Source organism: Prunus mume, linkage group LG4, assembly GCF_029339155.1.
Source record: "Prunus mume cultivar Tortuosa linkage group LG4, ASM2933915v1, whole genome shotgun sequence".
Classification (NCBI taxonomy): domain Eukaryota; kingdom Viridiplantae; phylum Streptophyta; class Magnoliopsida; order Rosales; family Rosaceae; genus Prunus; species Prunus mume.
Window position 1 is genome coordinate 21,683,886 of NC_142701.1, and position 27,170 is coordinate 21,711,055.

A 27,170-nucleotide genomic window follows, 5' to 3' on the forward strand; every position below is an offset into this window, starting at 1 on the left:
TAAGTAATTATGGAAAGAAACATCTCCCATGTGCTTCTCCATAAACAAGCGCATATTGTATTATCTTAAATATGATCGAATGCAAGAACTCAACAACTAATGTTTCCAATAATTAAGCGTTTTACTCGTGTACAATGAAGATAAACAAGTTTGAGCATAATCCATGATTTGGACAGCTAATTTAGTGATTGCAACTTAATTTTATTCAATGTCAAAATTTACATAAACATTTTCTTTGAAACTTGAGAATGAGGAGCAGTGTCATCATGGTTGCAAATAGAATGTCTCCAACGTTAAATAAAGGGGTAAGTGCGCAAAGTACAAAGAAAATGTTGTCCCATTCGTAAATACGGCAAATAATGGACACTTTGGAAAATTCGAAATTTGAGTCGAAGAAACTTTAACATTCTCAACTCTTCTAGGATGTGTACGAAAGTATATTCAGAACTGTTCGAACTAAGACTAACGACAGTAAATAGATTAATAATTAAATACTGGACACAATCAGCTACTACGATCCTACTTTTATTAGTCTACGTCCCTTCCTTAAGAAAATCAAAATGCTTTACATGAGAAACGGTGCGTTTCATCAAGTGTTTGACCAAGAAGTCTTTAATGCAGGCGAGAGGAGCGAGGGAAGCTTGCACGACTTAGACGCTTCTTCCGGTATCTCCATGCTACTTGAATTCTCTTTGCTGCAAGACCTCTCCAATAGGGTGATTCATACCTATCAAAAACAAAAATCACAATCAATCAAGTTTCACTTTCTTACCGCAATGACCAAATTGCTTCATTACGATTAAAATCAGATTAGTATGCTTCCATGTTGTAAAATCGAAAACACGCGCCGTAGGAGACAAACAAGAGCAAAAAAAAAAGAAGCTATGTTGGTTGAGATAGTAACCTTATGGCTCCTTGCACGCGTGCATTCCGTAAGAATCTTGCAAAACGACTGGTGAATTCTTCCAGGTCTGCAGCTCGGAGTGAAAATGCTTCTACGTTACTCAAGCACCTTACCATCCTGTTGCTCAACAATTTCCGACCAGGGATCCTGACTTTTTTTTTTACATCCACAAAACAACATGTTGAATAAGTATTTAGTTTATGTAATGAATTGGAGTAATTCAAACAAGTGAGCAGTTATCAAAATAATACCATTGTTTACTGAAGGATGCTCTAGACACCATGTGAGAAGTTCTTCACCGCAGACATCCCCTTCACATAAGGAAACAACAATCCCATCCTCCCCAATGCTCTCCACTCTTCCGCGCACAATAAAAACCATCTTCTCGACCAGGCCTCCAGGATAAAAGATTTTGCTTCCTTTGATGTATGTCTTTTGTTTTAGTTTCTCACAAATTGCATCTAAGACAGGATCTTCTAGCAGGGCAAAAATCCGAACCTGCAATATTCTTTTAAGTTATGGGAACATGCATGCTGCATGGATGCTCTCTAAACTTAACATCAGGAGGTATCACTCATAGTGCTTCTTTAACATATTGAGTTTTAGTTATGAAACGACTCTCTGTAGGTTCAACACTCAGCCTAAAAGATGCACTGCAGCATTTCAAAGCATAGAACACAAAACTAAGTAGTATGCATACAATGGAGATCTTACTTTTTTCACAAATTTGAAGAGATGGCGCCTTATATCTCTTTGAAGGTCTTCAGGCAAATTCTCCAAAAGCATTTCTTCATTTACACCTCTAGTTGCAGACCAATTATACCGTTCTGCTTGCCTTACTTGTCTACATGAGTTAAATTGCCAACAAATATCAGAAAACATTAGAGATAAAAGTTATTGATGAAAATGTTCATAAATATGTGCTTAGAGTCAGTACTGACATACCTTCTTAGTTCTTCTGGCAAGTGGCGATAGCTCATCCACCGTTCAACATCACGGCGTCGCAACAACATCTCAAATCTCCTAAAAGAGGAAAAACACCCAAAATTGGGAAGAAAAAAGAGGAAAGAAAGAAATTAGAAGGGCGCACACACACACATATATATATATACGTCAGAAAATTAAGGAGAGTTTGAACTAAAATTTCAAGGCTGCAAAGTATATTCCCAAAAGATAGATACTGACAAATTTTCAGTTAGTGATCACAAATAGTTACAAATCAACCATGCATAACATACTGCTCTGTTATTCTATACAGAGCTAGCCTACTCCAATACACAGGACGATTTTCTTTGTTGACAGTAGTACTACTATTGTTAAAATGCACAAAATTATTACGTAAGCTTAGATCCTTACTTTCAGATGCCTCTTTTTGTGAAACAGGTTCATAATGGAAAAATGTGGTTATTAAGACAAATAGGTCAAACAGTTAAAATGCAGTGTGATGAATATACCCTATATCCCTTCAAGCAGCTTTGGCATGTAGAACATTTAAAAAGCAGAAACGATAGTAGAAAGTAGTACCTCCGTCCAAGAGATTGAAGAAAATTCTGCATATTTCCAATTAGAAGAGCAAAGAGCAAGAGGCCCAGTCCGATAATTGCCATGGTAAAAAGGACTTCCCAAACAAAGTAGCTTGGAACTTGATTTCCTGCCAGAGTGCTGATTTGCTTCATAGAATCAAGAAGGAAGAAACCAATAAACCAATAAAATTAGCATTTGGTAAGATGTGAGGTACAAACAGAAATATATTGAGTATACAAATAGTCGATCATATCTCCAATACACACATTATAAGATAACATGTGAGGTACCTGGAATCCCCAAAACAATGAGTATACATAGCTAGTCACGGTATCTGCTGTAGTGAGCTTGACAGCTTTAGTGTAGATTCCATAGGAGAAACCGTCTTCATCAAAACAAGCATTAGCCCTCCCATTATTTTTCCAGTTATCCCACGCTGGCTCGGATGTAAAAATTCTACCAAACCCACAATCTATGAATCTCATGCACAAGTCATGGGGGATTTCAGAGGCATGGCAGGCATTTCGAAGACATTGATTAACCCTCTGGGACAAGAAAGATGAGTAAAAAGGAGATATAAAACAAATAATGGAACACTTCATGCATGCAAGTTCAACATGCTGTATTTCGACACTTAATTGGCAAGATGCACAAACAAAATTATTATGGAGACAAGTTAGAATTAAAGGGTCCATGAATAGATTTCTCTAGAAATTAGTAGTACATGGATGGATATCTAAGTTTTAATGAGAGGTTCATGTCGATACATTGCTATCTTTCGAGGGAGTTATTAATTGAAAACTGTGGCAGCTAGTATAAAAGGAAGAGCTCCCCGTAAACGTTCAATCCAATAAAATATCTTTGAGTGAAATACAATAATACTGTAAGCTTCAAGTTCCTTATGTACATGTCTATTCAGTAGCTTTATATTGCAGATGTTATGATATAAATTTTCTCTACTTCTGCTGACTCATATACTTTCAACACTTTATTTTAGAGAATAAAATCTTCACACACCTGTAAGCCAAAGAGGTACCAGCAGGAGCCGACAATGTGGCCAGCCAACATGAAAGTGAGAAGGTTTATTATAAAATTCGTCCATGCTGACTCAAATACGAAGCCATATGGAGATTGACCAGCAAGCAGAGGTAGAAACCTATACAACCTTGGAATGTACTGAAAAAGCACTGCCATACGTAGAAGATTCTTCGCATCATTTGCTCCAGATGATTGGATGTATTGTGGCAAAACTACAAAAATTATGATCTGAAAACAATTTAAATTCATTAACTCATAGCAACAAGAGTGTAGTAAGATGATTGAGAGCATTGAGCCTTACTTGAGGAAGTGGCAAAACAATAAATAAGTCAACCAGAAATTTTCCGTGGATATAATTGAGAGCAATTCTCTTTGGTTGGTCCACTATCTCTCCTGCACCAACCACTCTAGACTCAGGAGCCACATAAGCCAACCTAAACTGCGAGAAGTCACTTTGGACATATCAGTTAAGACACTGAAATCAGATTGTAAACAATCTCAGAGAAAATTTCCAAACAATAAGCCTCTATCAATCTTGTACTAAAGCTACCAATTTATTAACCAGCATATTCACAAGAAGGACATGTCTAAAAGCGAGGTAAAACGGTTACCTGAAGAAGCATGTTCAAAAAGTGAATAAAGTCAGTTATTGTTCTGAAAAACACCATTATGAAGGTCAAGTACCATTTGATACGTAGACACTTATTATCCTGCATTTTAAGATTGTAAATACCAGACAAAATTAAAAGAGAACCGAATTAAAAAGTTGACAAAAACATTTGATATTATTCTAAACGAAAAGCCAATGAAGAACGATCTTTATAAACTTTAATCAGTGGTTTTATAGAAAAAGAAAAAGAAATGAGCTAAACCTGTTCTGTAGAAGGAAGGAAAACAAACCTGTTCTGCATATAACACGAAGAAAAACAAAGGGTCTAGAAAAATTGCCATCAAACAAGCTATGACAAAGAATTTGTTCCACTGTCGTATGGCTTTAGTATGAGGATTCATGACTCCTGGAATATATTGATTTAGAAAAGAGATAGATCTTATAAACCAGCCTTTAGCATCGCCGTAGAAAGCAATCTGGATCTGCAGAAAACCACAAATCACTAGACTGAAAATGCACAAGTTTTTTACAATAGTATTTAACAACAATCTACATAGTCAGGTATACATATGATAAGAACATTATCATACAAAAGTAAAAATACCATATGCATCATTATCATTTTCATACAAGTAGACATAAACAATTAAAGAATAAAACCTCACAATTTTCAAGTAGTACGCAGCTAATATAAGCACATACAAAAAGGCAGTTAAAACAAATTAACTCTGGTGTAAGAATGAAAGGGAAACAAAACCTTAGGATCAAAAAGCCTTGAAGCTTTGGGATTATCCTGCTTAGCAGATTTCAAACTCTGACATGTTGAGCAAATTGTGCAGTAAGGATCACTGCACATTCTATACTGCTGGAATGGAACACACGCATGCATGAATGGACTTTTTATGTTACTTTGCAAGCAACTTGTATGGTCTACAAGGTTGGTTTCAGTTTCCTTGGAATTCACAGGAATGGAATTTAACACATTCAGGGAAATGGATTCAAATTTCTGGAATTTAGAATCTGCATGTTCATCTGAGGATTTCGTAGCTAGCATTGGTGCTTCATCATTATCGAAAGCAGCCATTTGTGAGGAAGAAAACCTACAAAGCTAAACAAAAAAAAAATTAAACAAGTGCACAATCTGAGACAATGTCCTTGAATGCAAAATCCCTAAATCTTCCTATGGAACAACATCATAATCTGAGGTTACGCATTACCTCAATTGTAATTTTCCTTTCTGTGTGTGTGGATAGTCATTTATTCCGTAATCTAATTCTGAAAACCAAACAGCCAAGAATTCAGACGAATGAAAATCAACTCAACACACTAAAATAATAAGAAATTTCTGTTGTAATTTCTCTGTTTCCACAAAAAATAAATTACAGTAGCATAAGATGAAAATAAATTACCACACAGAAAAAGGGTATTCAAAATAATTAATTGAAACAACTAATAAATTGCTAATAGACAAGCCCAATAAAAGCTGAATTCTCTTGACTTGGGGTGGGGGTCACATTTGTTGATGAAAACAGAACCAGTCTTTAGGGTTTGATGAGCCTGAACAATGCTCTGCTCAATTGAGGTTTTTTTTATACTGCCCCACTCTTGACTATGGAGTCCAGAGCCCTCAAAGATGAGTTCTCTTGACATGTGATGCGAAGGAAAAAGAAAAGAAAACGGGTCATGGTACATACATTCACACCCAACCAAATCATCCCCTTCACGGAAAGAAAGAAAAGGAAACAAACTGAGATGGAATCTTTCCGAAATTAATGAGATTACACCCATTTGGAGAAGGATCCAAAAGGGTTTTCGATTCCACAAATATATCATGTATTAATTTCGTTTCGTTCACATTGCTATGTCCCGTAAGTATGCAAATGGAAGAAATTCTAAACATTTATTTTGTTTCTCTGAAGGTTAGCTCTGGCTGTGGAGAAATTAGTGAGAACGCTGATATCCATGGGACGTCTTGGCACATCAAGAAATTCTTATCATGGGTCTTTCCTAATATGTGTCAAAATTGGAGTGTAATTATCATAACATATTTAAGTATTTTTCTCATAAAAATTTGAAAATAATATTGAGAGAAAAAGTTAATATAAGTTGTACCTTCCTTTTTTTTTTTTTAAATTTTTAAACGAAGATAAGAATTAGAGGAGCTTTGTTATCTTATCACCAATCAAACTATGTATTCCATTATAGCTATAAATAAATAAGTTTTTTATTTATTTAAAAAAAGGCAGTAATTGTTTTCACATAAAGATATGACTAGAACATTTTATAGTTAATTAGAATTACACAATTAGGTTTTTACACTTATGATCCTGGGGGACCGGGAGAGGGGGGTGTTCTTATACGAACAAGGTTCCTTCTCTGACCTGTGATTGAAAGGGTAAGCTATATAGTAGTCCGATGACTGAATCCTTATGTATAGAGAGGCTCATCTAATTCTTTAGGAAATAATCTAACTTTTGTACTTGTTGCTTCCTCACTTCAGTAAAATACTATCGCTTATGATTTTTTATTTTTTATTCAAATTGAATTACATAACTTTCAAAAAGTAAGCTTTGATTTAATTCCTTTTCTGTTGCAACTTTCAAATAAAGCGATTTCAATTGGGCAAATAACTAGATATAATTATTACCTATGCAGATTTGGGTGAAGCCTACACGCAGGAAGCAAAGAGCTTTTATGGAACAATGGAAAGATGTCAGACCAAAAAAAAAAAAAAACCAATGGAAAGATGATGTTCACCAAAAAAATATAAAAAGATAAAGATTTTGGTTGTTTTATTACTCCTCCATATGAAAAGAAAAATGTACATATACAATTGTATTTGAATATGTTCAAGAAAGCCAACAGGGTATAATCTCTTGGAAAAGGATATTGACTTGCATACTATGAATCTCCATGATACATTGACAGTGTGTGTGAGAACTCATTCCGTTTCTAACTTTGGCCCCCAAAAAAAAATTGTTCAAGAAAACCATTAAAAAAAACATGTTAAGATTGTGATAATAATATTAGATGAAGTTGTAGATTTATTTTTTGTTGTAAATAATTAACCTTTAATTTTTTTATATATAAATAAAACGGAGTGACAATTCAAATTAGGTCCGTTCTATACCTGCGCTGTTATATTGTGATCATGGAACACTATAGGAAATTTGTTTCTTGAGGGAAGACTTGTTCCTATCTAGCGTAGGATTCGCAATATCTAAAGTTTTCTTTTTCCTTGAGGATTTGTCAACTGTCTTTCTAATCATGGTTGACCTTCTCCTCTAGATCTTCTCTGTTAAAACCACAGATATAGATAAAGACTTGTTCTCTAAAGCCATTGATTGATCACTACGTGCTATAGTTTTGCATTACAGAGGGACTCCATGATGGCTAACAAAAGAAAAATCGAAGGTTGCAGCAGCGCAGACATGAGTAAAAAGATGAAAAGCCATGAACAAGATGATGTTCAAAAAAATTCTAAGAAAAGAAAATTTGCAGGTTGCAGCGGCTCAAACATAAATAAAAAGATGAAAAGCCATGAACAAGATGATGTTCAGAAAAACCAAGAGCTCCCCATGGATGTGGACACGTACACACCAGAATTACCTGACCTTGTTGTCAACCAAATCCTCCTCCTCCTCCCCACCAAGCTTGCTGTCCGGGCCAGCACTCTCTCCCGGCAATGGCAACGCCTGTGGTCTTCGCTCCCGGTCTTGAATTTCGATGAGGATCTGCAGCTCTGCAATTCTCGGTATGGCACTGACAGGGCAATGTTCCGGAAGTACTTGCTCAGCTGTTTGAAGCGCCGCAAGAAGAACCAAGAAGAACATGACTTGGACACATTCAGGCTTAGCATGAGGTACTCTGGAGGTGCCAGTATGATAGATAAGTGGCTGAGTTTTGCTGTTGAGAGAAACGTTAAAGAGTTGGAGATCATCCTTATACGAAAGTATGGGGACAGAAGCAAACACTACTTCTTGCCGCAAACGATCCTCAACGCACAATCTTTAACCACTCTGAGATTAAATAATGTGAAATTAAAAGACAACCCTATGCCTATAAGCCTTCCTAGTTTGAAAAATATGGTCCTCAAGAACATGGATTTGGGTAACGTGGGATTTGTCCACTTAATTTCTGGCTGCCCTTCCCTTGAGGACTTGTCGTTAACTTCGTGTGGGTTAAGGTTCTGCAAAGTTTTGAGTTCAAGCCTCAAATCCTTGCAAATTGCTGGGTGCCGAAAAGTGAGAATTGAAGTTGGAGCTGTGAATCTTGAATCTTTTAGATTCTGGGGTGATTCTTATACTGAAATGTACATGCACAGCAGCCTCAATATCGCGTCGTGTCGATCGCTTAGACATCTGGAGTTTTTCAATACATGCTTTGGAGGCCGATGGTTTCAAGACGACCTCAGTTCAAGATTTCCCCTGCTTGAGAGTTTGGTGTTGTATAAATGCAGCAACTTTTGGTCAGATACCATCCACATCAATAATCAGACTCTGAAACGCCTTGCGTTTTGTGGACGCAACGGTTTTACCGTGAAAGTCAATATCAATACTCCAAATCTAGCTGCTTTTGAGTTTAATACTGGTAATTTGCCGAGTCATCAGTTAAATGTTCTGTTCTCCAACTTTTCTCTGAATGCTCCAAATTTGTTGAAGGCCGACGTCAACTTCAACTTGGAAGACAGATCTGGCAAAGAAGAAAATATCTTCGAAGACATAGATTTTCCTGCGTTAATAAACTTTCTCAGACATTTTGATTCCTCTGGAAGTTTAAGCCTAACCCTTAATGAAGCTGAGGTATTTATGCATACCATTTTAGTCACTTTTCGCTCTACATATGTGTCAATCGATTTCTAACCTTTTTGTTGTTGTCATTGTTGAATATGTTTCAGGCTCTTATCTTTCCAGAAGAAAGGAGAAATACATGTTCTCCACCACTACCTAGTCTCAGGCATCTTTGGGTAGCAGTAGATCCTTTAAAGAAGGTGAAAGATGATGTCTCTTCCAAGATGGTGAAAGATGATGTCTTGAGCTTGAGGGATTCCTTGCAATGGATGGCACCAAGAGGGTACATTAACATGTTGATGGAAGAAGACAAGACAGTTAAATCATATTAATATTAAAAAGTTTTGTCTTTAACCTTACTTTTTAACTGCCTGTTTTTAATGCCATTACTACTTATTGCTCCATGCTAGAACTCTGACTAATCTTCAGAGAGCCAGAGAATTAACCTTACTTCTGTCAAGAAAAATTAACCCTGCATGTTCTACCATGGCTAAGACTCTGGAGCATATATTTCTGCAAATATTGCTTTAAAAGTCCAAAATGCTATTTCTCTTTAGAATTCAAAGACCACAGGATGATCAATCTTGTGATCAAAACTAGTCTATTTTTCATGTGTACAACACTAGGCCTGATTAGACTTAAGCATGGGACCAACACATAACTTGCAACAGAGTTCAATCCTCACGTGCCCATGCCCGCCCTGTTTCTTTTCTTTTTGTTTTTTTTGTTTTGTTCAATACTGAATTTCATTTCCAGCCAAACAAGGCACGAAAGATACAAAAGAGAGGAGATGAACAGCCAACTAAGAAAGCCTATCAACTGAATACATACTACCCAGCAAAGGCAGACCTCCTACAAAAAAGTTATCAAATAAGGGGGTATGGTAGCCCATAAGACACTAACACCCGAACCAAAGACAGTGGTGGTCGTGAAGGAGAATAGGATAATGAGTTAGGATTAGGTTAGGTTTGGTTAGGTCTATAGTTTGATTCTCTCCAATATGACCATCCAATGTAAACAAAAGAAAAAAGTTATCTCAAGAAGTGAAGGCGGAGTAGGATAATGGGTTAGGATTAGGTTAGGTCTATGGTTGGATTATCTCCAATATGACCATCCAATGTAAACAAAAGAAAAAAGTTACCTAAAGTGAAGAAGAATAAGATAATGAGTTATGATTAGGTTAGGTCTATGGTTCGATTCACTCCAATATAACCCTCCAATGTCAACAAAAAAAAAGTTTATATTATAGATATTTCTCAACAAAGAAAGAAAAAAATTGCTTATATAGATGCTGTTGGTCCCAAAAGCCCAAACTAACATGGGCTCCTACCAGCCATCAAACTTCCAGCGCTTGCTTTCTCTCACCAAGCTCTTGACCTCTGACGTCAACCAAGGCCGTCATGACAAAGCCCTTGCTCTTTTCCACCACATGCAGGCCTCACTGGCCCTCCCTCTCGACGCCCATGTCTTCTCTCTTGTTCTCAAGTCTTGCTCTGCCATCCACCGCCTGCAACTCGGCATCTCCATCCATGCCCATGTTGCCAAATCGTCAATCCTTCCAAACCCATTTGTGGCTTCCGCTCTCCTTGACATGTACGGCAAATGCGTGTCACTCTCAGCGGCACGTAACTTGTTCGACGAAATTCCTCAGAGGAACGTTGTTGTGTGGAATGCTATGATATCGGTGTATACGCGTAATGGGAATGTGTCTGATGCGTTGGGATTGTTTGAGGCTATGGATGTTGAACCAGACGTGTCAACATTCAATTCCATTATAGCCGGGTTGGCGGGATCCGATGATGGGTCGTTCAAGGCCGTCGAGTTCTATAGAAAAATGAGAGCTTGGGGATGGAAACCGGATTTAATAACACTGCTTGCTCTGTTACGTGCTTGCGTTGGTGTAGCAGCTTTAAGGTTTATTAGGGAAATTCATGGCTATGATGTAAGGAATGAGATTGACTTTCATTCTCAATTGAGTAGCCTCCTGGTGGAGGCCTACGGGCGCTGTGGTTGTCTTGCTAATGCGCACAATCTGTTCCACTGCATGAAGAAAAAGGATGTAGTTGCATGGAGTAGTTTGATATCTGCGTACGCACTTCACGGGGAGGCAAGAGCTGCATTGGACGTTTTCCGGAAGATGGAATTGGCAAAAGTAGAGCCCGATGAGATCACTTTCCTTGCGGTACTGAAAGCGTGTAGCCATGCTGAAGGATTAGCCGATGAAGCACTACATTATTTTAGTCGGATGCGTAAGGATTATGGTGTGCAAGCGAACAGCGATCACTATTCTTGTATAGTAGATGTTTTGAGCAGAGCAGGGAGGTTGAATGAGGCATATGAGGTCATAAGGCAAATGCCAGTGAAGGTGACTGCTAAAGCTTGGGGTGCTCTGCTTTCGGCATGTAGAACTTATGGAAACATGGAGCTTGCTGAGATTGCAGGGAAAGCTCTGTCCGAAATTGAGCCTGCTAATCCTGCCAATTATTTATTGTTGGCAAGGATGTATTCTAGCTCAGGAAGGCATGAGGAGGCCCAGAGAATGAGAAGGGAAATGAAGGAGAAGGGAGCGAAGGCACCTTCTGGCACTAGTTGGGTGGTGTATCAAGACTAATATTGTACATTAGTCTATTAAAAGCAAGCTTCACTTGTTCCATGTCACACAGAAAGAATTATAGCAAGAAATAATTCAGTTTTGAGGTGTTTTTACCAATGCAGATAGTCCTCCATTTCATGACATACCTAACTTGCAATTTTACTCATCCCTTGATGGAAGTTTTTACTGTCCAAAAATCTTTTTATTCAGAATTTGTCCAATTGGAAAGGCCAAAAGTTAAGACAGGGGATGCTAAACTCAATTACAATATCATGGATTGAAAAAACAAGCTAGGAAATCAATTGGGTTATAAAGTATTTTCTAGTTGCAAATCACAATCCAATGTTCCAATTCGAATGAAAATAAATAAATAAATTTATAATTCAAGCGCTTGCACAAGGTCTTTGTGGGCTGGACCTAATAGTATGAAATTGCTGTCAAGTTTGGGCTCATAGTACAAAAAGTTCAAACCTTTACCTTGGAAGAACAAAAGTCCAAACCTTCAAAACAATATATTCTGCTACTCAATCGCTGTCGCTGATACTGATAATGGCTGCAAAACCTCTCTAACCCCAAGCCATGGCGACTTCCATTCCCGCCCTCTCCTCTCCAAGCCCCTCTATTCTCAGACTCAAAATTACTTCATTTTCTCCTCTCATCATTCGACCACATAAACAAACCATTCAATTTCGCTCTTCAACCAAAGTTCAATTTTTGAACCCTATACAACCTCATAATTTCCCTGGGTCTTCCGGGAAAGCAGTTGGGTTTTTGTTTGAAAGAAGGTTAAGGGTTCGTGTGAGTGCAAAAAGTGATGGCGTTGATGAAGCTGAGGAAGAGACTGGAGGAGAAAGTACTATGCCTGAGCGGTTCAGGTACTTGACCAAAGAAGCTCCTGATCCTCCTGTGAGGTGGCCTTGGTTTGTAGGTAAAATTTTCTATTCTCTTTTCCTTTTTTCTCTGTTTGTTTGCTGAGAAAATGTTGATGAATGGAAAAGAGAAAAAAGAAGAAGAAAGTTTGAACATTTGGGATTGTAATAAATTGGGACTCCAAAAGAATTTAAGAGCGACACTCTACTGGATACGTGTGATAATATCCCATTGAATGATTGTGGGTGGCAATATCACTATGATTAAGGAACTTGCTTTCATATAGAAATACATCTTGTTGGTTAGTTTCTTCTTAGGAAGTATATTTTGACATTTCTCACCACAACTTCCTCAAATTTAGAAATGCTTGCCTCATAAGCTCTTAAAATGCGAGACAGGAAATTATAAGAGTTCGTCACAAACATCTAAAAAGTGAGCTAGCGATTTGTAATTCTTAACTTTTCAGAATTACTTATAAAGAGGAAGAGAATGTATAGACAGTATATGTGTTTTAAAAGAAGGGTTCTTCAACCTATTGACAATTCTCATAGTTTTATTTTCTGCCTTCTCTGGCGTATGCATTAGTGACTAAATGTTCTATGCCATAACACATTTAAGTTTATTGACTGATTTTCACCTGAAAATGTTGAAGAGTGCTGCTTTATATGAGTTGGGGGAGATGATGTGGACAAGTGCTCTGATTAAGTGTGTCTTAGTTCTCTATGCTTGAGGGTATTCTGCCACTAATACTTTTTCCTTGTGATTGTATGAATATAGAAGGATTTGCTGAATCTGGATACATAAGAAACTTGGAAATTATTTAGCAGAGGGCAGAAAGTGCTGCTTTGTGGAGTTAAACAGATCTGAGAGCTGACTTTTTTGGTGTGAGCTTATAAGCTGATAAAACAGAAACTTTAACGTTTTGGTTTTAGATTATTTAGTTCCTGTTACATGAACTCGTTAGTGGTATTATAAAACATATTCTAATATAACTTTTTATGACCGTACTAATTATGTTGTTCAATTTCTGTTTTGAGGCTTGCACATACGAATTTTTATGACCAATGCAACTGTTGTTCTTAACCTTTTTCAAAATACTTTTCTGGGAAATCTGACTGCACAATAACATATCTTATGCAGCTAACTAAATATTATTTGTAATTATGCAGCATTGGTCTTCCTTATTTATGCATGGAGAGCTGTCTTGCTGGAATTAGCTAACTGGAGAAAGGCTGCACTGGCTGTTGTCCGTTTTGTGGGATACCTCTTGAAACTTATCTTGGCCCTAATCTTCCATTTTCTTGGTGATCCCATTACTTTCATAATCAGATTCATAGAAACAACAATCTATGCCCTTCGCTCTTTCTACTCTGGCATAGTGGCATATGCTCCAATTCCAGAATTGACAACGGTTATCATGCTGGCATCAACCGTCCTTGCTATCGCAGAAGCTGTTGTTCCAAACTCTATAAACTGTCAACCTTTTCTTCTCACAGCATCTGGTGTAGTAGGCTATGCAGCTGTGACAGGTTACATCTCAGAGCCTTTCTTCTGGACGATTCTAGTGGGGTTGTACGGTTACTCACGATTTGTTAAAAAGAGGGATGATGTTACATCTGCATTGCCCGCAGCAGCTGTGCTGGCTGCTGTAGGAGAACCATATATTAGAGTTTTGGTGATCTCATCATATCTCGCCTTAGCCATTTTGCACCACTCAAAGAAGCTTTCGGAAAGAAAGGAAGAAATTGTAGTGACTAATAGGAAGCTTCCAATGCCCTTGCTTGGCGTAGCCTTAGCCATTGGAATTCGTCTTGCTGCTAAGTGGGCTGGGTACCGGCATTTGACATGGATGATAGTATGAGTGTTAAGAATACCATTATTTGCCTATTGGACTGCAAGGGAAGTAACCTTGTGTCTTGTGTGAGATGTCTCCAGTTTGCGGTGACAGAATTATAACCCTTGTTTTTGTCAACTGAATTCAGTGATCTCTCTGTAATTTAGATTGCAGTAGTGATCTTGTTTTGTGCTTCCCATTTTTGTCTTCCATGTTTCATATCAGCTTGACTAGAATTCAATGATTGTACAACTTCAGAAATTTCAAAGTGGCTAGTCTCCCTATAATTTAAACTGGAATGTTTCTACGTTGTTCATGTGACCCATGTCACATATCAATAGTTTCCTTCTCATCTTTAGCATGAAGAAATGTGACTGATTCATTGTGAAATCATATTATTCGATTCATCCTTAAAAGACTTTTAGCCTTAATTCTATTATTGTTTAAAAGTATATAATTTCACAAGGGCAAATCCGAAATCTGAATATTAGAAGGTGAGTGATAATGTAATTCTCGCTGCGGTACAGTCACACCACAAAAATATTTGTGATACAAACGTGAGTGATAATGTAATTCTCGCTGCGTTACAGTCACACTATAAAATTACTTGTGATTCAAACGATATTGGGGGAGGGGGAATCGGTCTTGAGTCTTACCAATCCTATTATTCCTCGACAAAAAAGGACATTACAACTTAGAGCAACTCCACCCATTTGCTCTTTGCCATGGCAAAGGAGGGCTAGGGCAGACACTATTCATGTGAATAGTGGTTGCCCTTGCAAAAAGCCATTTCCATTTCCACCCGTTGCCATGGCAAAGAGCAATTACTATTCATTTTTTTGGTTTTTTTTACAATTTTTTTTTTTCACAAATTACTATTCTTTTTTTCAATAATTAATTTTGATAATATTTGCGGATAAGATTTTCGGGTTCCTACATGTCAATACTATTCATATCTTATAATCGGATAAAATTTTCAATTTCAAATTTCAGATAATTTTTTTTTAAAAAAGGCTGGCATTTATAGTTTTTGGGTTTTTTTAAATTTTTTTTCAGTATTTTATTGCAAAAAATTTGGCTGCTGTTGGATTGGGGGAAAAATCGATCGGAGAGCCCAAACGACGCCACATGGCAACAGGAAAAAAAAATCAAATAAGTGGGCTGACGCCAGCGATGACACCAGCCCAACCTCGGGCTTGAGCTCGGGCTGAACTGGCCTGAGGGCCAACCCGTCTTTGTGGGTCCCACTCCCAACCCAGGCTTGGGCTCCTCGTTGGAACATCATTTTTTTTATCCCCTACCCACCCCCAGCCTTGGGCTCAGCTCACCGGTGGAGTTTCTCTTTCAATACCAGTCGTGGGCAAAAAGGACATTGAGCATGCTGAACGGCTAGATAATGAAGAAACGGCGTCGTTATAACCGTAGTACGAGTAAGAAGAAAATGACCTAGGGTTTGTGCAGGGCTTTAGATTGCCTATATAAACAACACGAACCGCTGCTTCTCCTTCATACTCTTCAGTCTCCATCGAAGCCTTTCCTAGCCTCCTCCCATCTCCTCTATTGCCTGTTCAATTCTGTTTCAGATAATCAAAATTCCGTTCTTTTATTTGTTTCAATCTTGCTGAATCACGCACGATGCACCCCGGGCTTCTCTGAGAGTTCTCACTGAAGATGAAAGCCCCAATGCTCGTGCTAAAACGTCGCCGTTAAGTGTTGTAGTTTAGCTTTGCTCCCCACGGCTTTACTGTGTCAAATCGACGGCCATATCTCTCCCAAGCTTAGCCCTTTTTATGAATTTTGTACTGTATGTTACGCCTCGACACACCTTAAGCCTGTTTTTGAAGATTCTCCGAAAACAGAGCTAGTCATGGAGGCGCAAAGCTATTGCGGTGTCAACGTGGGGGTTTATCTGTTTTGATGGTTTTGCCTCTAAAAACGTCCGCTAGATTTGTCCTCTTTAGATCTCCAAATTCAGTTTATTTGATTGAATTTTGGCGATGATTACAAATTATCCGCGCTTCTGAGAGCAATCTATGAAGCAGAATGTGATAATCAATGGTTGAATTTCTTGATATGAGCCATGATTTGTGCTTTTTTTTGTTAATTTATGTTTTGGGTTGTTGAAAAGTTTGCATATTTTTTCATATCTGTTTTGGCAGTGATGACTAAATTTACAGCTTTATGCCAGTTCTGCTTCAGAAAATTCGTGATCGAGAGAGCTGTTTCATACTCTGAGCCTTCAGTTTATAAATTTGATTTCTTTTGTGTTTTTTTTTAATGATTTGATGTTTTGAATTTTGTGTTCATGTGGCCTATGATGATTCAATCCGCTTGTTTGAGGTGTGGTGGAGCTGAGACCCTGTTTTCAGGGAGAACCCCTCGGTGAAGCCAGATTTCATATGACATTAATGGATTTAACTGAGGTTTTGGTCTAAATTATTGCATCCAAATCAAATGTTTGTGTCCGTTGCTTGATCTGCAGTTTTATGTTTTGAAAATCTTCTTGTTACAATTTTGATTTGAATATTGTGTTGTTCTGACCTAGGATGATTGCATCCGCTTGTTTGAGGTGTAGTGGAGCTGAGACCCTGTTTTCAGGGAGAACCCCTCGGTGAAGCTACATTTCATATGACACAATGGATTTAACTGAGGTTTTGAATCTTAATTATTGCATCAAAATCCAGCGTTTGTGTGTTTGGTTTTTGTATGATATTAAACACTGATATGTTTGTTTTTCTTTCTATTATGTTTGATATTGAGTTTTAACTATACCCTTGTCCTTAATTCGATTAGATTTTGGGTCTGAAAAACTCATAAATTTTTGGTGTTGTCTATCAGCTTCATCTCTTGTTACTGGTGGAGACTGAAGTTAAACAACAACACTACATCTAATCGCTATCAAGCTCTTTGTATTTTGCATTTGGGTGAAAGTCCTGTGAAAACTGAATCTGATTTGAATGTGAAGAATTTGGTAGGATAACATAAGAAGGAAATATATGTACTCAAATCACACTCAAATACATAAAAAGGAAATATATATACGCAAATCACTCAGTGACATTCATAAAGCAATTTTGCTTTCAATATTGTTACTTTTATTGCATGTAGGATAAATTTTTACCAAAATGAAAGTATTTTAGTTGTAAGTTGTCGTCAGGGGACATTCTAGTTACCGTTTTCCATTAGAGGTTGGCCTGCTATAGCCGCGCGGCTATACTCTCCGAATATATTCGAATATTCAATATTCGCTGCTATTTTTAAATATTCGGACTTAAGGAGTATAGCCGCACGGCTGTAATAATTAAATATTAAATATTTTATTTTTTATTTGTAATTGTATTTATTCTAATTATATTTCAAATATCCTTTATACAAATTTATAAATAAACCCAATCCTAGACATGTATTTATAAAAACACCCAAACACTATTTAAACATAGAAACACACCTAAAATCAACCCCAAAGTCAACAATTGTATATTTTTTGGGTGTATTTATAAATGAGTTTTGAGTGTGTGTAATGATAGGTTTTTGGTGTGTTTATAAAGTGTTTTGGGTGTTGGATTTTTTTATAATTTCAGCTCCCATTTTGGATGTTTTAGTGAAACTCCTTATTATTTATTTAGTGACTAATTAGTATTTAAATATTTTAATTAATTTCTTAAATTATTCAATATATAGTAATTGATTATTAAAAAATTTCTTACAAATTAGTTTATTTAGTTTAATATTTGTAATTCAGTAATATTTTAGACTTATTTAATTACTTTAATCAGTAATTAGTTTTTATTTATTATTTATTTAGTGAATAATTAATAATTAAATATATTAATTAATTACTTTTTACCATATCTTTTTCTTCCTAGCAAGTTTCTTTGACGACGTTTGCTGTTAAATGTTCCCAAAGTAGATGTGCATCACTATAAAACTTAACTCAGATTATAATATTATAACTAAAAGCCGCCATAGCCGCCTGCGGCCACTTTTCCTTTTGTTTTTGCACTAAAGCGTATAGCCGCGCGGCTATACTGTGCAAATATAATATATTTAAAGAGTACAGCCGTCGGCTATGCTGGCGTCCTTTTTTAATTTTTTTTTTTTTAATAAATCGTATAGCCTCGTATATATATACTTGGATCCTTCTTTTTTTATTTTTTATTTTTTATTTTTATATAGATTTTTTTTTTTTTTATATAGATTTTTTTTTTCATGATTTTTCTTCCTGTAAATAGAATATTTCACAGTATAGCTATAAATGGAATATTTAAAAGTATAGCCGCACGGCTGTACCCGTGTTAGCATGATCTGAATTTCTCTTTTGTATATCAGTTATGTTTTAATTATTGTCGACTTAGTGAATAATTAGTGTTTAAATATTTTATTAAAGAATTTTTTTAACAAATTAGTTACTATTTATTAAGTAATATGATTTATGAAGTTAATTAAAATATTTAATACTAATTATTCGATAAAGAAATCATAATTAAAATATAATTGTAGCTAACTAGAAAATGATAAGTACACATTGTAATTGCTGTGTTAGTATATACTAATCATTGTTGCAAATCGCTGCGATTCATTCTGTCATATGAGTGTGGTGAGAAATTCGTGTTTTTGAAACGTCAGCTGCTTCTTCTTCACAAACTGAAGTGTCTATTACAGGTATGAAGCAATTCAACTTTGGTAGGCCAGCCAAACCATTCAGCTTATAGCTTTTTATATTTTGGATTATCTGTGGAAGCAAGCACATTGAGATGCTTGATTGAAATTTGTTTCTTTTCGTCATTTTTTGTTTGGCAGAGGAGACAGATGAATTTTTTGAGTTCACAGCAGAGGATTATTATCAGATTATGAATGCCAAAGAGGAAGGTAATTGACAGATGAGTTTCTAAACACACGAAAGCTTAAGGAGGCAGAACAGGCAGCCCGCAGGATAACAAAGGTGGTTGCTGTACCCTTTATTACGACTTTCTTTTCTCCTTGTTGTGGTGATTGTTTCTATTGTTGTTTGTATGATCAATTCTGCCCCATCATCATCGGATGCATAACCTATTCAATATCTTAATTAGTCGTATAATCGCTTTTTATCTATTTGTTAAGTTCATGTGTCATGTATGCAGACTGTGATCAGGGTTTGATTTCCTGATAATTAGAGGCCACTTTTCATCCATCAGAAACAGTTCAGAGCTTGGTTGATGATCTCCTCACGAAAGTAGTTGCTCGACCAGAATTACCATTCTACATATGCATGCAGAGTGAATCAAAATACTGAACGTCACAGGATTTTTACTCTGCTGGCTTTGTTCCTGGTGCAATTGTGTATTTTTCATATGATATACCAAAAGGTTATCAAAGAGGAAAGGATCTGAATGGCAGAGAAAAATGTACGGGAAAGAGGGAGTTAGGACACTCTACACCCTACAAAATTTAATCGAGCGGGTTTCAAGTCGTGTATGGGGGGTCATGTCGGAAATTGCCACCAAATAGAAAATAAATGTTTTCAACTAGGAATATCATTTAAAGAAATATTTTTTTTATCTACTACTGGGGGGTTAAAAAGCATTAAAATTTAACCTGGAAAATAAAAATCTAAAAAACAAAAAAACAAAAATCCCCAGACCCGCCTAGGCCGCCTAGGCGGATTTTTTATATTCATTCGCCTTTAATTTGTGGTGATACACTGGAATTCGCGTAGTTGTTCATAGTTGGTGCTCTTTCTTTAGGCACCAAGCTCTGAGAGCTTCACACCAAAGCTCTTGAACATAGCTTTGCCTACACGAAGAAAACTATCTAACGAGAGTTTGGCCGCAAGCTCCCGCAGATTTTTGATAATTTTGAAGCGAAACCAGTAGCTCCTGAACATAACTTTGCCTACACGAAGAAAGCTATCGAACAAGCATTTGGCCGCAAGCTCCCAGAGATTTTTGATAATTTTGAAGAGAAACCAGTAGCATCTGGAAGTATTGCTCAAGTGCAAGGAGCTGGTAAACAGGTGAAGCCCATAGTAGTTACCGTAAAGGTTTGGCATCATGGTGTTTGTGAATCGATTAGGAGAGATTTTGTTATAATCAATCTGGTAGCAAAAATTTCAAACTTCATTCCTGCTTTAAAGTGGTGGAGATTGGATGAGTGTACATCAGTTTACAGTTTTTATCATATCTCAAGTTGATCTTGCAAGGGAAGCTGCCCATTTGTGCATCCTGCTGTTTTGGTGGAAACTTATGAACAAGGGAAATGTGTGGATGATCTTCAAGGGCATGATCGGATTAAATCTGCGCTTGCTCACATTGGGACACAAGCACTTTTGAAGATGCTTCTGGACCTGGTAACATATATATACCATTGATGTTACTTGCAATGCATTTGGACTATTTTGATTGAATTGTGTTTAAATCTTTTAAGCATCTTGTTGTGTCTTAAAGTTTGTGAATTATACCAGTTGATATACCTGAATGTGGTCTGAATACAAATCCAATATATATATATCTTTCTAATATCTTATCCCTACATGGTTGATTTTTTCTCTCTACTGTTCTATCTTCCACCATCTCCTCTCTAAAAATGGGCAAGTAATTCACCTTCAAAGGTTTTGCCTTGTTAGTTTTTCCTTAACAGTTATGGAGATCAGTTGCATTTATCTTGTTTCAAAGCCTGAATTTTGTCAAGCTCAATTAAAATATGTGATATTCACTCCTTTTTTCGTTTATTCATCACTGTGTGTGTTATGGTTGTAGACAAAATGCAGTTCCTCAATAATATTATGAACTCAGGAAGCTTCTGTTACAAGTTTCCCTCCTTAAAAATCTACATTATGTACTTGATTTAGTCTATATTCGGCCAAAGAGATCGGAACTGTATTGCGATATTGTTATATTTAAAGCATATAGCCGCGCGGCTATACGGAATAGTTAAACGTAAACCCACACGGTTATTCGTTGTAAGTAGAAATTTTTTTACAGTATAGCCGCGCGGCTATACCAATATTTTCATAGTATCGCCGAATGGCTATACGTATAGCCGCTCGGCTATACGCTTTAATTATCAGTTATGTTTTAATTATTGTTTACTTAGTGAATAATTAGTTTTTAAATATTTTATTTTAAAAAATTTAAAAATTAGTTACTGTTTATTAAGTAATATGATTTATGAAGTTAATTAAAATATTTAATACTAATATTTCAATAAATATACAGTTAATTTATTTACTTTTGTTCTTTGGCCAACTTCTTTAATTTAATGTATGTAATTAACTAATATCTTAGACTTTTTTAATTACAATAATTATTATTTCTTTAGTACATATTTAAATATTTTATTGATTTTATAAATTACTTCATAAATAATAATTAATTATTTTATGGACTTTGGTTATTTATTTATTTATTAAATAATAATTAAAACATAATATATTCAAAGAGTATTGTTGTGTGGCTATATTGTTAAAATATTCTAATATATTCAAGGAAATATGACAAAGGGCACCTAAAATGATAAGCAACCTCTTTAATTAATTTTTTTTTAAAATAAAAAAGTTAGATGCCTAGGCTTTAGCGGGTCCCTTTTTTATTAAATTTTTTAATAAATAGTATAGCTGCATGGTTATAATTTGGTTTTTTTAAATTTTTTTAAAAATTAATAGTACAGCCGTTCCGTTTTTTGGGTAATAAATAGTTTAGCCGCTCGGCTATACGTTGCAAATATAATATATTTAAAGAGTATAGCCGTTCGGCTATACGGTGGTCCTTTTTAAAAAAAAAAAATTATATTTTTAATTTTAATAAATAGTATAAAAACAAATTACAATACGAACCGCTGCTTCTCCTTCATACTCTTCAGTCTCCATCGAAGCCTTTCCCATCTCCTCTGTTGCTTGTTGTTCAATTCTGTTTCAGATAATCAAAATCTTTTATTTGTTTAAATCTTGCTGAATCACGCACATTGCACCCCGGGCTTCTCTGAGAGTTCTCACTGAAGATGAAAGCCCCAATGCTCGTGCTAAAACGTCGCCGTTAAGTGTTGCAGTTTAGCTTTGCTCCCCACGGCTTTTCTGTGTCAAATCGATGGCTATATCTCCCCCAAGCTTATCCCTTTTTATCAGTTTCAATACTGTATGTTATGCCTCGACACACCTTGAGCCTGTTTTTGAAGATTCTCCGAAAACAGAGCTAGTCATGGAGGCGCAAAGCTATTGCGGTGTCAACGTGGGGGTTTATCTGTTTTGATTGTTTTGCCTCTAAAAACGTCCGCTACATTTGTCCTCTTTAGATCTCCAAATTCAGTTTTTTTGATTGAATTTTGGCGATGATTACAAATTATCCGCGCTTCTGAGAGCAATCTATGAAGCAGAATGTGATAATCAATGGTTGAATTTCTTGATATGAGCCATGATTTGTGCTTTTTTTTGTTAATTTATGTTTTGGGTTGTTGAAAAGTTTGCATATTTTTCATATCTGTTTTGGTAGTGATGACTAAATTTACAGCTTTATGCCAGTTCTGCTTCAGAAAATTCGTGATCGAGAGAGCTGTTTCATACTCTGAGCCTTCAGTTTATAAATTTGATTTCTTTTGTGTTTTTTTTAATGATTTGATGTTTTGAATTTTGTGTTCATGTGGCCTATGATGATTCAATCCGCTTGTTTGAGATGTGGTGGAGCTGAGACCCTGTTTTCAGGGAGAACCCCTCGGTGAAGCTACATTTCATATGACATCAATGGATTTAACTGAGGTTTTTAATCTTAATTATTACATCAAAATCCAGTGTTTGTGTGTTTGGTTTTTGTGTGATAAGTTTAGGTGCTAATTAGGATGTTACAATCCAACGTGTTTGAGGCGTAGACCCTGGTTTTGCAGGGGAACCTACTCAGGCAACATGTTCTTCGTTTGAGTGTTTTAAATCAAACACTGTTAATGTTTGATTTTGAGTTTTAACTATACCCTTGTCCTTAATTCTTTTAGGTTTAGGGTCTGAAAAACTCATAAATTTTGGTGTTGTCTATCAGCTTCATCTCTTGTTACTGGTGGAGACTGAAGTTAAACAACAACACTACATCTAATCGCTATCAAGCTCTTTGTATTTTGCATTTGGGTGAAAGTCATGTGAAAACTGAATCTGATTTGAATTTCTCCTGAATATGAATGTGAAGAATTTGGTAGGGTAACATAATAACTATTTTAAATCAAATTTTCCATGCCCTAAAAAAAGTTTTGCTGCTGGTATGTACTCTTTTTAACCACTAAACAAAAACATAACTCTCCCTAGTTTTTCTGCTGGGAGTAAGAGAAATATATGTACTCAAATCACACTCGGTGACACATTCATAAGCAATTTTGCTTTCAATATTGTTGCTTTATTGCATATAGTTTCTGCATGTGATAAAGAAGGGGATAAATTTCTACCAAAATGAAAGTATTTTAGTTATAGGTAGTCGCAAGGGGAAATACTTTAGTTACCATTTTTTATAGAATGTAGTTTGAGTTTTAAATTTGCTGCCATTTTAAAGAGTATAGCCGGTCGGCTATACTCTGCGAATATATTCGAATAAGGAGTATAGCCGATCGGCTGTACTAATTAAATATTCGAATATTTATTTTTTATTTGTATTTTTTCGAATATGTCTATTTGATTTTTATTTAAAAAAAAAAATTAGTTTTTTTAGTTATGAAATATCTTAGCCCTTATTTAATTACTAATTATATTTCAAATATTTATTTATTTAGTGACTAATTAGTATTTAAATATTTTAATTAATTTCTTAAATTATTCAATATATAGTAATTGATTTATTACAAAATTTCGTACAAATTAGTTTGTTTAGTTTAATATTTTTAATTCAGTAATATTTTAGCCTTGTTTAATTACTTTAATCAGTAATTAGTTTTTAGTTATTATTTCGGTAGTGAATAATTAATATTTAAATATATTAATTAATTACTTTTTACTATATTTTTTCTTCCTAGCAAGTTTCTTTGACGACGTTTGCTGTTAAATGTTCCCAAAGTAGATGACAATATATTAATTAATTACTTTTTACTCAGATTATAATATTATAACTAAAAGCCTCTTGCGGCCAATTTTCCTTTTGTAAAAATAATATATTTAAAGAGGATAGCCGTGCGGCTATACCTGGGTGCCTGTTATAGATCCTAAAAAAGAGGCACGTGCTTTTATAAAATAAATAAATCGTATAGCCGCGCGGCTAGACTGTGTACATATAATACATTTTAAGCATATAGCCGATCGGCTATACGGGGGTCCTTTTTGAAAAAATAAAAATAAAATAAATCGTATAGCCGCATAGCTATACATTTAAATATATACTTGGATCCTTTTTTTTTTTACGATAATTTTTTTTCATGATTTTTCTTCAAAAACACTTTAAATATAATATTTTCACAGTATAGCCGCTAGGCTATACGATATAAATGGAATATTTAAAAGTATATCCGCACGGCTAGACCTATTAAATAGCATGATCTGAATTTATCTTTTGTAATTAATTTAATTATCAGTTATGTTTTAATTAATGTTTACTTAGTGAATAATTAGTGTTTAAATATTTTATTAAAGAAAAAAATTTAAAAAATTAGTTACTATTTATTAAGTAATATGATTTATGAAGTTAATTAAAATATTTAATACTAATTATTCAATAAAGAAATAATAATTAAAATATAATTGTAGCTAACTAGAAAATCACAAGTACACTGTAATAGCTATGTTAGTATATACTGATCATTGGTGCAAATCACCGCGATTCATTCTGTCATATGAGTGGTGAGAAATTCGTGTTTTTGAAACGTCAGCTGCTTCTTCTTCGCAAACTGAAGTGTCTATTACTGGTATGAAGCAATTCAACTATGCTAGGCCAAACCATTCAGCTTATAGCTTTTTATATTTTGGATTATCTGTGGAAGAGGTAGAACAGGCAGCCGGCAGGTCAAGGATAACAAAGGTGGTTGCTGTACCCTTTATTATGACTTTCTTTTCTCCTTGTTGTAGTGATTGTTTCTATTGTTGTTTGTATAGGATCAATTCCGTCCCATCATCATCGGATGCATAACCTATTCCATATCTTAATTAGTCGTATAATCGCTTTTTATCTATTTGTTAAGTTCATGTGTCATGTATGCAGACTGTGATCAGGGTTCGATTTCCTATAATCACACATTAGAGGCCACTTTTCATCCATCAGAAACAGTTCAGAGCTTGGTTGATGATCTCCTCACGAAAGTAGTTGCTCGACCAGAATTACCATTCTACATATTTATGCAGAGTGAATCAAAATATTGAACGTCACAGGATTTTTACTCTGCTGGCTTTGTTCCTGGTACCATTCTACATATGTTAGCACATGCTTTTTGGTCTCATAACTTAAAATGAAATATTCACAATGAAGACACTCTTCTCTATGATTATGGGGTTGCCCGTTCGAGGTGAAGGCAGAGGAATCAGAATTTTTACCTGAAAATTATTTCACTGATGTAATCATATGTATCTTTTGATTATAAATAGCAATGGCTAATGTGAAATGTTTGATTATTGTAATGTCATGTCCAGCAGATGATGCTTCAGATGCCAAGTCAGGTCCCTTTCTTCAAGAAGAGATCATGTCCTCGCTAAGCATGCAGAGCCTGTTGAGTCTGCACCAGAAACGATACCAGAGGCATCACCTCCTGTTGTTCAAGAGAAGAAGCCTGGAGAGAAACAACCTGTTAAGCCAAAGTGGCTGAAATTGTGACATGAATCACATGAGTTCTGTAAATTGATGAGCGCAACTCCCTATCTTTGAGATTGTGCTAATTCTGACCGTTATTTGATGGCTGCAACTTGCCGTCGGATATTTGTTAGGAGTTTAAAGAGATAACTTTTGCATATGGCAGCACTTGTGCTTTGCTAAGGTGGTTCATATTTTCTAAAACAATGTATGAATGTTAACCATATACGAAATGTCAGTGACTGTGCTGCTAATTATTTTGCCTTTTCATCTTACATCTTTGAATATTTTGCTTAGTGTTGGCTAGGCATTTGTATTGCCTGTTTTCCCAACTTCCTTTTTCTGTGTTTATCAAAGGGGAGAGGATCTAAATGGCAAAGAAAAACGTACGGGGAGAGGGAATTTGTACACTCTACACTCTACAAAATTTAATAGAGCGGGTTTCGAGTTGTGTATAGAGGGTCATGTCGGAAATTGCCACCAAATAGAATATAAATGTTTTCAACTAGGAATATTATTTAAAGAAATATTTTTTTTATCTACTACTGTGTGTTAAAAAAGCATTAAAATTTAACCAAAGTCAGGAAAATAAAAATCTAAATTTTATAAAATTTAAATATATATATAATAAAAATAATAATAATAAGGCCTAGGCCCGCCTAGGCAGATACACACACACATATATATATATATATATATATTTTCTGATGATTCAATCGCCTTTAGATGTAGCCGCTCTCTCCCTCTGTGAGTCCTAAAGGAAAATTTCATAGAGGGGGGAGGAGGAAGAAGCGTCATTGCCCTCCTCCCTCTCTTCTCTTCTCATCTTTTTCTTTTAGGTTAGTGAATAAGTCCACTGGGGCGGTTTGAATAAAAAGCCTCTTGTAGTGGTTTCTTCTAAACTATGGTTAAATTGAAGTTCCTCATCACTCCTTTTGGTCTATACTCTCAATCAACTCCTACTCCCAAAACCCTTTAGTTGGTGCTCTTTCTTTATGCACCAAGCTCTCAGAGCTTCACACCAAAGCTCCTGAACATAGCTTTGCCTACACGAAGAAAACTATCGAAGAAGCATTTGGTCGCAAGCTCCCGGAGATTTTTGATAATTTTGAAGAGAAACCAGTAGCATCTGGAAGTATTTCTCAAGTGCATGGAGCTGGTCAATAGGTGAAGCCCATAGTAGTTGCCGTAAAGGTTAGACATCCTGGTGTTTGTGAATCGATTAGGAGAGATTTTGTTAAAATCAATCTGGTAGCAAAAATTTCAAACTTCATTCCTGCTTTAAAGTGGTGG

General features: G+C 35.7%; 4 protein-coding genes, 11 non-coding genes and 1 pseudogene across 15 annotated transcripts; 15 read left to right on the forward strand and 1 right to left on the reverse strand.

Annotated features, from left to right (window-relative positions):
* Positions 1 to 374: 374 nt before the first annotated feature.
* LOC103329557 (putative cyclic nucleotide-gated ion channel 20, chloroplastic) lies at positions 375 to 6,063 on the reverse strand. Its single transcript, XM_089051292.1, has 14 exons — positions 5,550 to 6,063; positions 5,294 to 5,351; positions 4,834 to 5,184; positions 4,367 to 4,558; positions 4,078 to 4,176; positions 3,768 to 3,905; positions 3,446 to 3,694; positions 2,719 to 2,973; positions 2,429 to 2,574; positions 1,850 to 1,927; positions 1,619 to 1,748; positions 1,156 to 1,402; positions 905 to 1,055; positions 375 to 727 (listed from the first exon to the last, which is right to left on the reverse strand). The coding sequence occupies exons 3-14, from the start codon at positions 5,158 to 5,160 to the stop codon at positions 613 to 615; spliced, it is 2,127 nt and encodes a 708-aa protein (XP_088907418.1). The 5' UTR covers positions 5,161 to 5,184; positions 5,294 to 5,351; positions 5,550 to 6,063; the 3' UTR covers positions 375 to 612.
* Positions 6,064 to 7,235: 1,172 nt separating this feature from the next.
* Positions 7,236 to 9,198, forward strand: LOC103329556 (uncharacterized). The gene is made up of 2 exons (XM_008232044.2): positions 7,236 to 8,878; positions 8,974 to 9,198. Exons 1-2 carry the CDS (start codon positions 7,463 to 7,465, stop codon positions 9,196 to 9,198), a joined length of 1,641 nt encoding a protein of 546 aa, XP_008230266.2. The 5' UTR covers positions 7,236 to 7,462.
* A 916-nt stretch (positions 9,199 to 10,114) lies between these two features.
* Positions 10,115 to 11,576, forward strand: LOC103329523 (Tetratricopeptide repeat (TPR)-like superfamily protein). Its single transcript, XM_008232000.3, has one exon. The coding sequence runs from the start codon at positions 10,155 to 10,157 to the stop codon at positions 11,475 to 11,477; it is 1,323 nt and encodes a 440-aa protein (XP_008230222.2). The 5' UTR covers positions 10,115 to 10,154; the 3' UTR covers positions 11,478 to 11,576.
* Positions 11,577 to 11,957: 381 nt separating this feature from the next.
* Positions 11,958 to 14,456, forward strand: EMB1923 (embryo defective 1923). The gene is made up of 2 exons (XM_008231999.2): positions 11,958 to 12,387; positions 13,499 to 14,456. Exons 1-2 carry the CDS (start codon positions 12,039 to 12,041, stop codon positions 14,188 to 14,190), a joined length of 1,041 nt encoding a protein of 346 aa, XP_008230221.2. The 5' UTR covers positions 11,958 to 12,038; the 3' UTR covers positions 14,191 to 14,456.
* Positions 14,457 to 15,791: 1,335 nt separating this feature from the next.
* Positions 15,792 to 15,932, forward strand: LOC148918154 (small nucleolar RNA snoR134). Its single transcript, XR_016126528.1, has one exon. It is a non-coding gene; the product is annotated as a small nucleolar RNA snoR134 (small nucleolar RNA).
* Positions 15,933 to 16,155: 223 nt separating this feature from the next.
* Positions 16,156 to 16,244, forward strand: LOC148918155 (small nucleolar RNA U36a). The gene has a single exon (XR_016126533.1). It is a non-coding gene; the product is annotated as a small nucleolar RNA U36a (small nucleolar RNA).
* Positions 16,245 to 16,313: 69 nt separating this feature from the next.
* On the forward strand, positions 16,314 to 16,405 carry LOC148918156 (small nucleolar RNA Z223). The gene has a single exon (XR_016126542.1). It is a non-coding gene; the product is annotated as a small nucleolar RNA Z223 (small nucleolar RNA).
* A 68-nt stretch (positions 16,406 to 16,473) lies between these two features.
* Positions 16,474 to 16,588, forward strand: LOC148918157 (small nucleolar RNA Z278). The gene has a single exon (XR_016126509.1). It is a non-coding gene; the product is annotated as a small nucleolar RNA Z278 (small nucleolar RNA).
* Positions 16,589 to 16,702: 114 nt separating this feature from the next.
* On the forward strand, positions 16,703 to 16,816 carry LOC148918158 (small nucleolar RNA Z278). Its single transcript, XR_016126510.1, has one exon. It is a non-coding gene; the product is annotated as a small nucleolar RNA Z278 (small nucleolar RNA).
* A 126-nt stretch (positions 16,817 to 16,942) lies between these two features.
* On the forward strand, positions 16,943 to 17,053 carry LOC148918159 (small nucleolar RNA snoR97). The gene has a single exon (XR_016126541.1). It is a non-coding gene; the product is annotated as a small nucleolar RNA snoR97 (small nucleolar RNA).
* A 1,621-nt stretch (positions 17,054 to 18,674) lies between these two features.
* On the forward strand, positions 18,675 to 25,901 carry LOC148918160 (plant UBX domain-containing protein 1-like; annotated as a pseudogene).
* On the forward strand, positions 22,095 to 22,235 carry LOC148918161 (small nucleolar RNA snoR134). The gene has a single exon (XR_016126529.1). It is a non-coding gene; the product is annotated as a small nucleolar RNA snoR134 (small nucleolar RNA).
* On the forward strand, positions 22,460 to 22,548 carry LOC148918162 (small nucleolar RNA U36a). The gene has a single exon (XR_016126534.1). It is a non-coding gene; the product is annotated as a small nucleolar RNA U36a (small nucleolar RNA).
* LOC148918163 (small nucleolar RNA Z223) lies at positions 22,617 to 22,708 on the forward strand. Its single transcript, XR_016126543.1, has one exon. It is a non-coding gene; the product is annotated as a small nucleolar RNA Z223 (small nucleolar RNA).
* LOC148918164 (small nucleolar RNA Z278) lies at positions 22,776 to 22,890 on the forward strand. The gene has a single exon (XR_016126508.1). It is a non-coding gene; the product is annotated as a small nucleolar RNA Z278 (small nucleolar RNA).
* On the forward strand, positions 23,107 to 23,214 carry LOC148918165 (small nucleolar RNA snoR97). Its single transcript, XR_016126500.1, has one exon. It is a non-coding gene; the product is annotated as a small nucleolar RNA snoR97 (small nucleolar RNA).
* Positions 25,902 to 27,170: the final 1,269 nt, after the last annotated feature.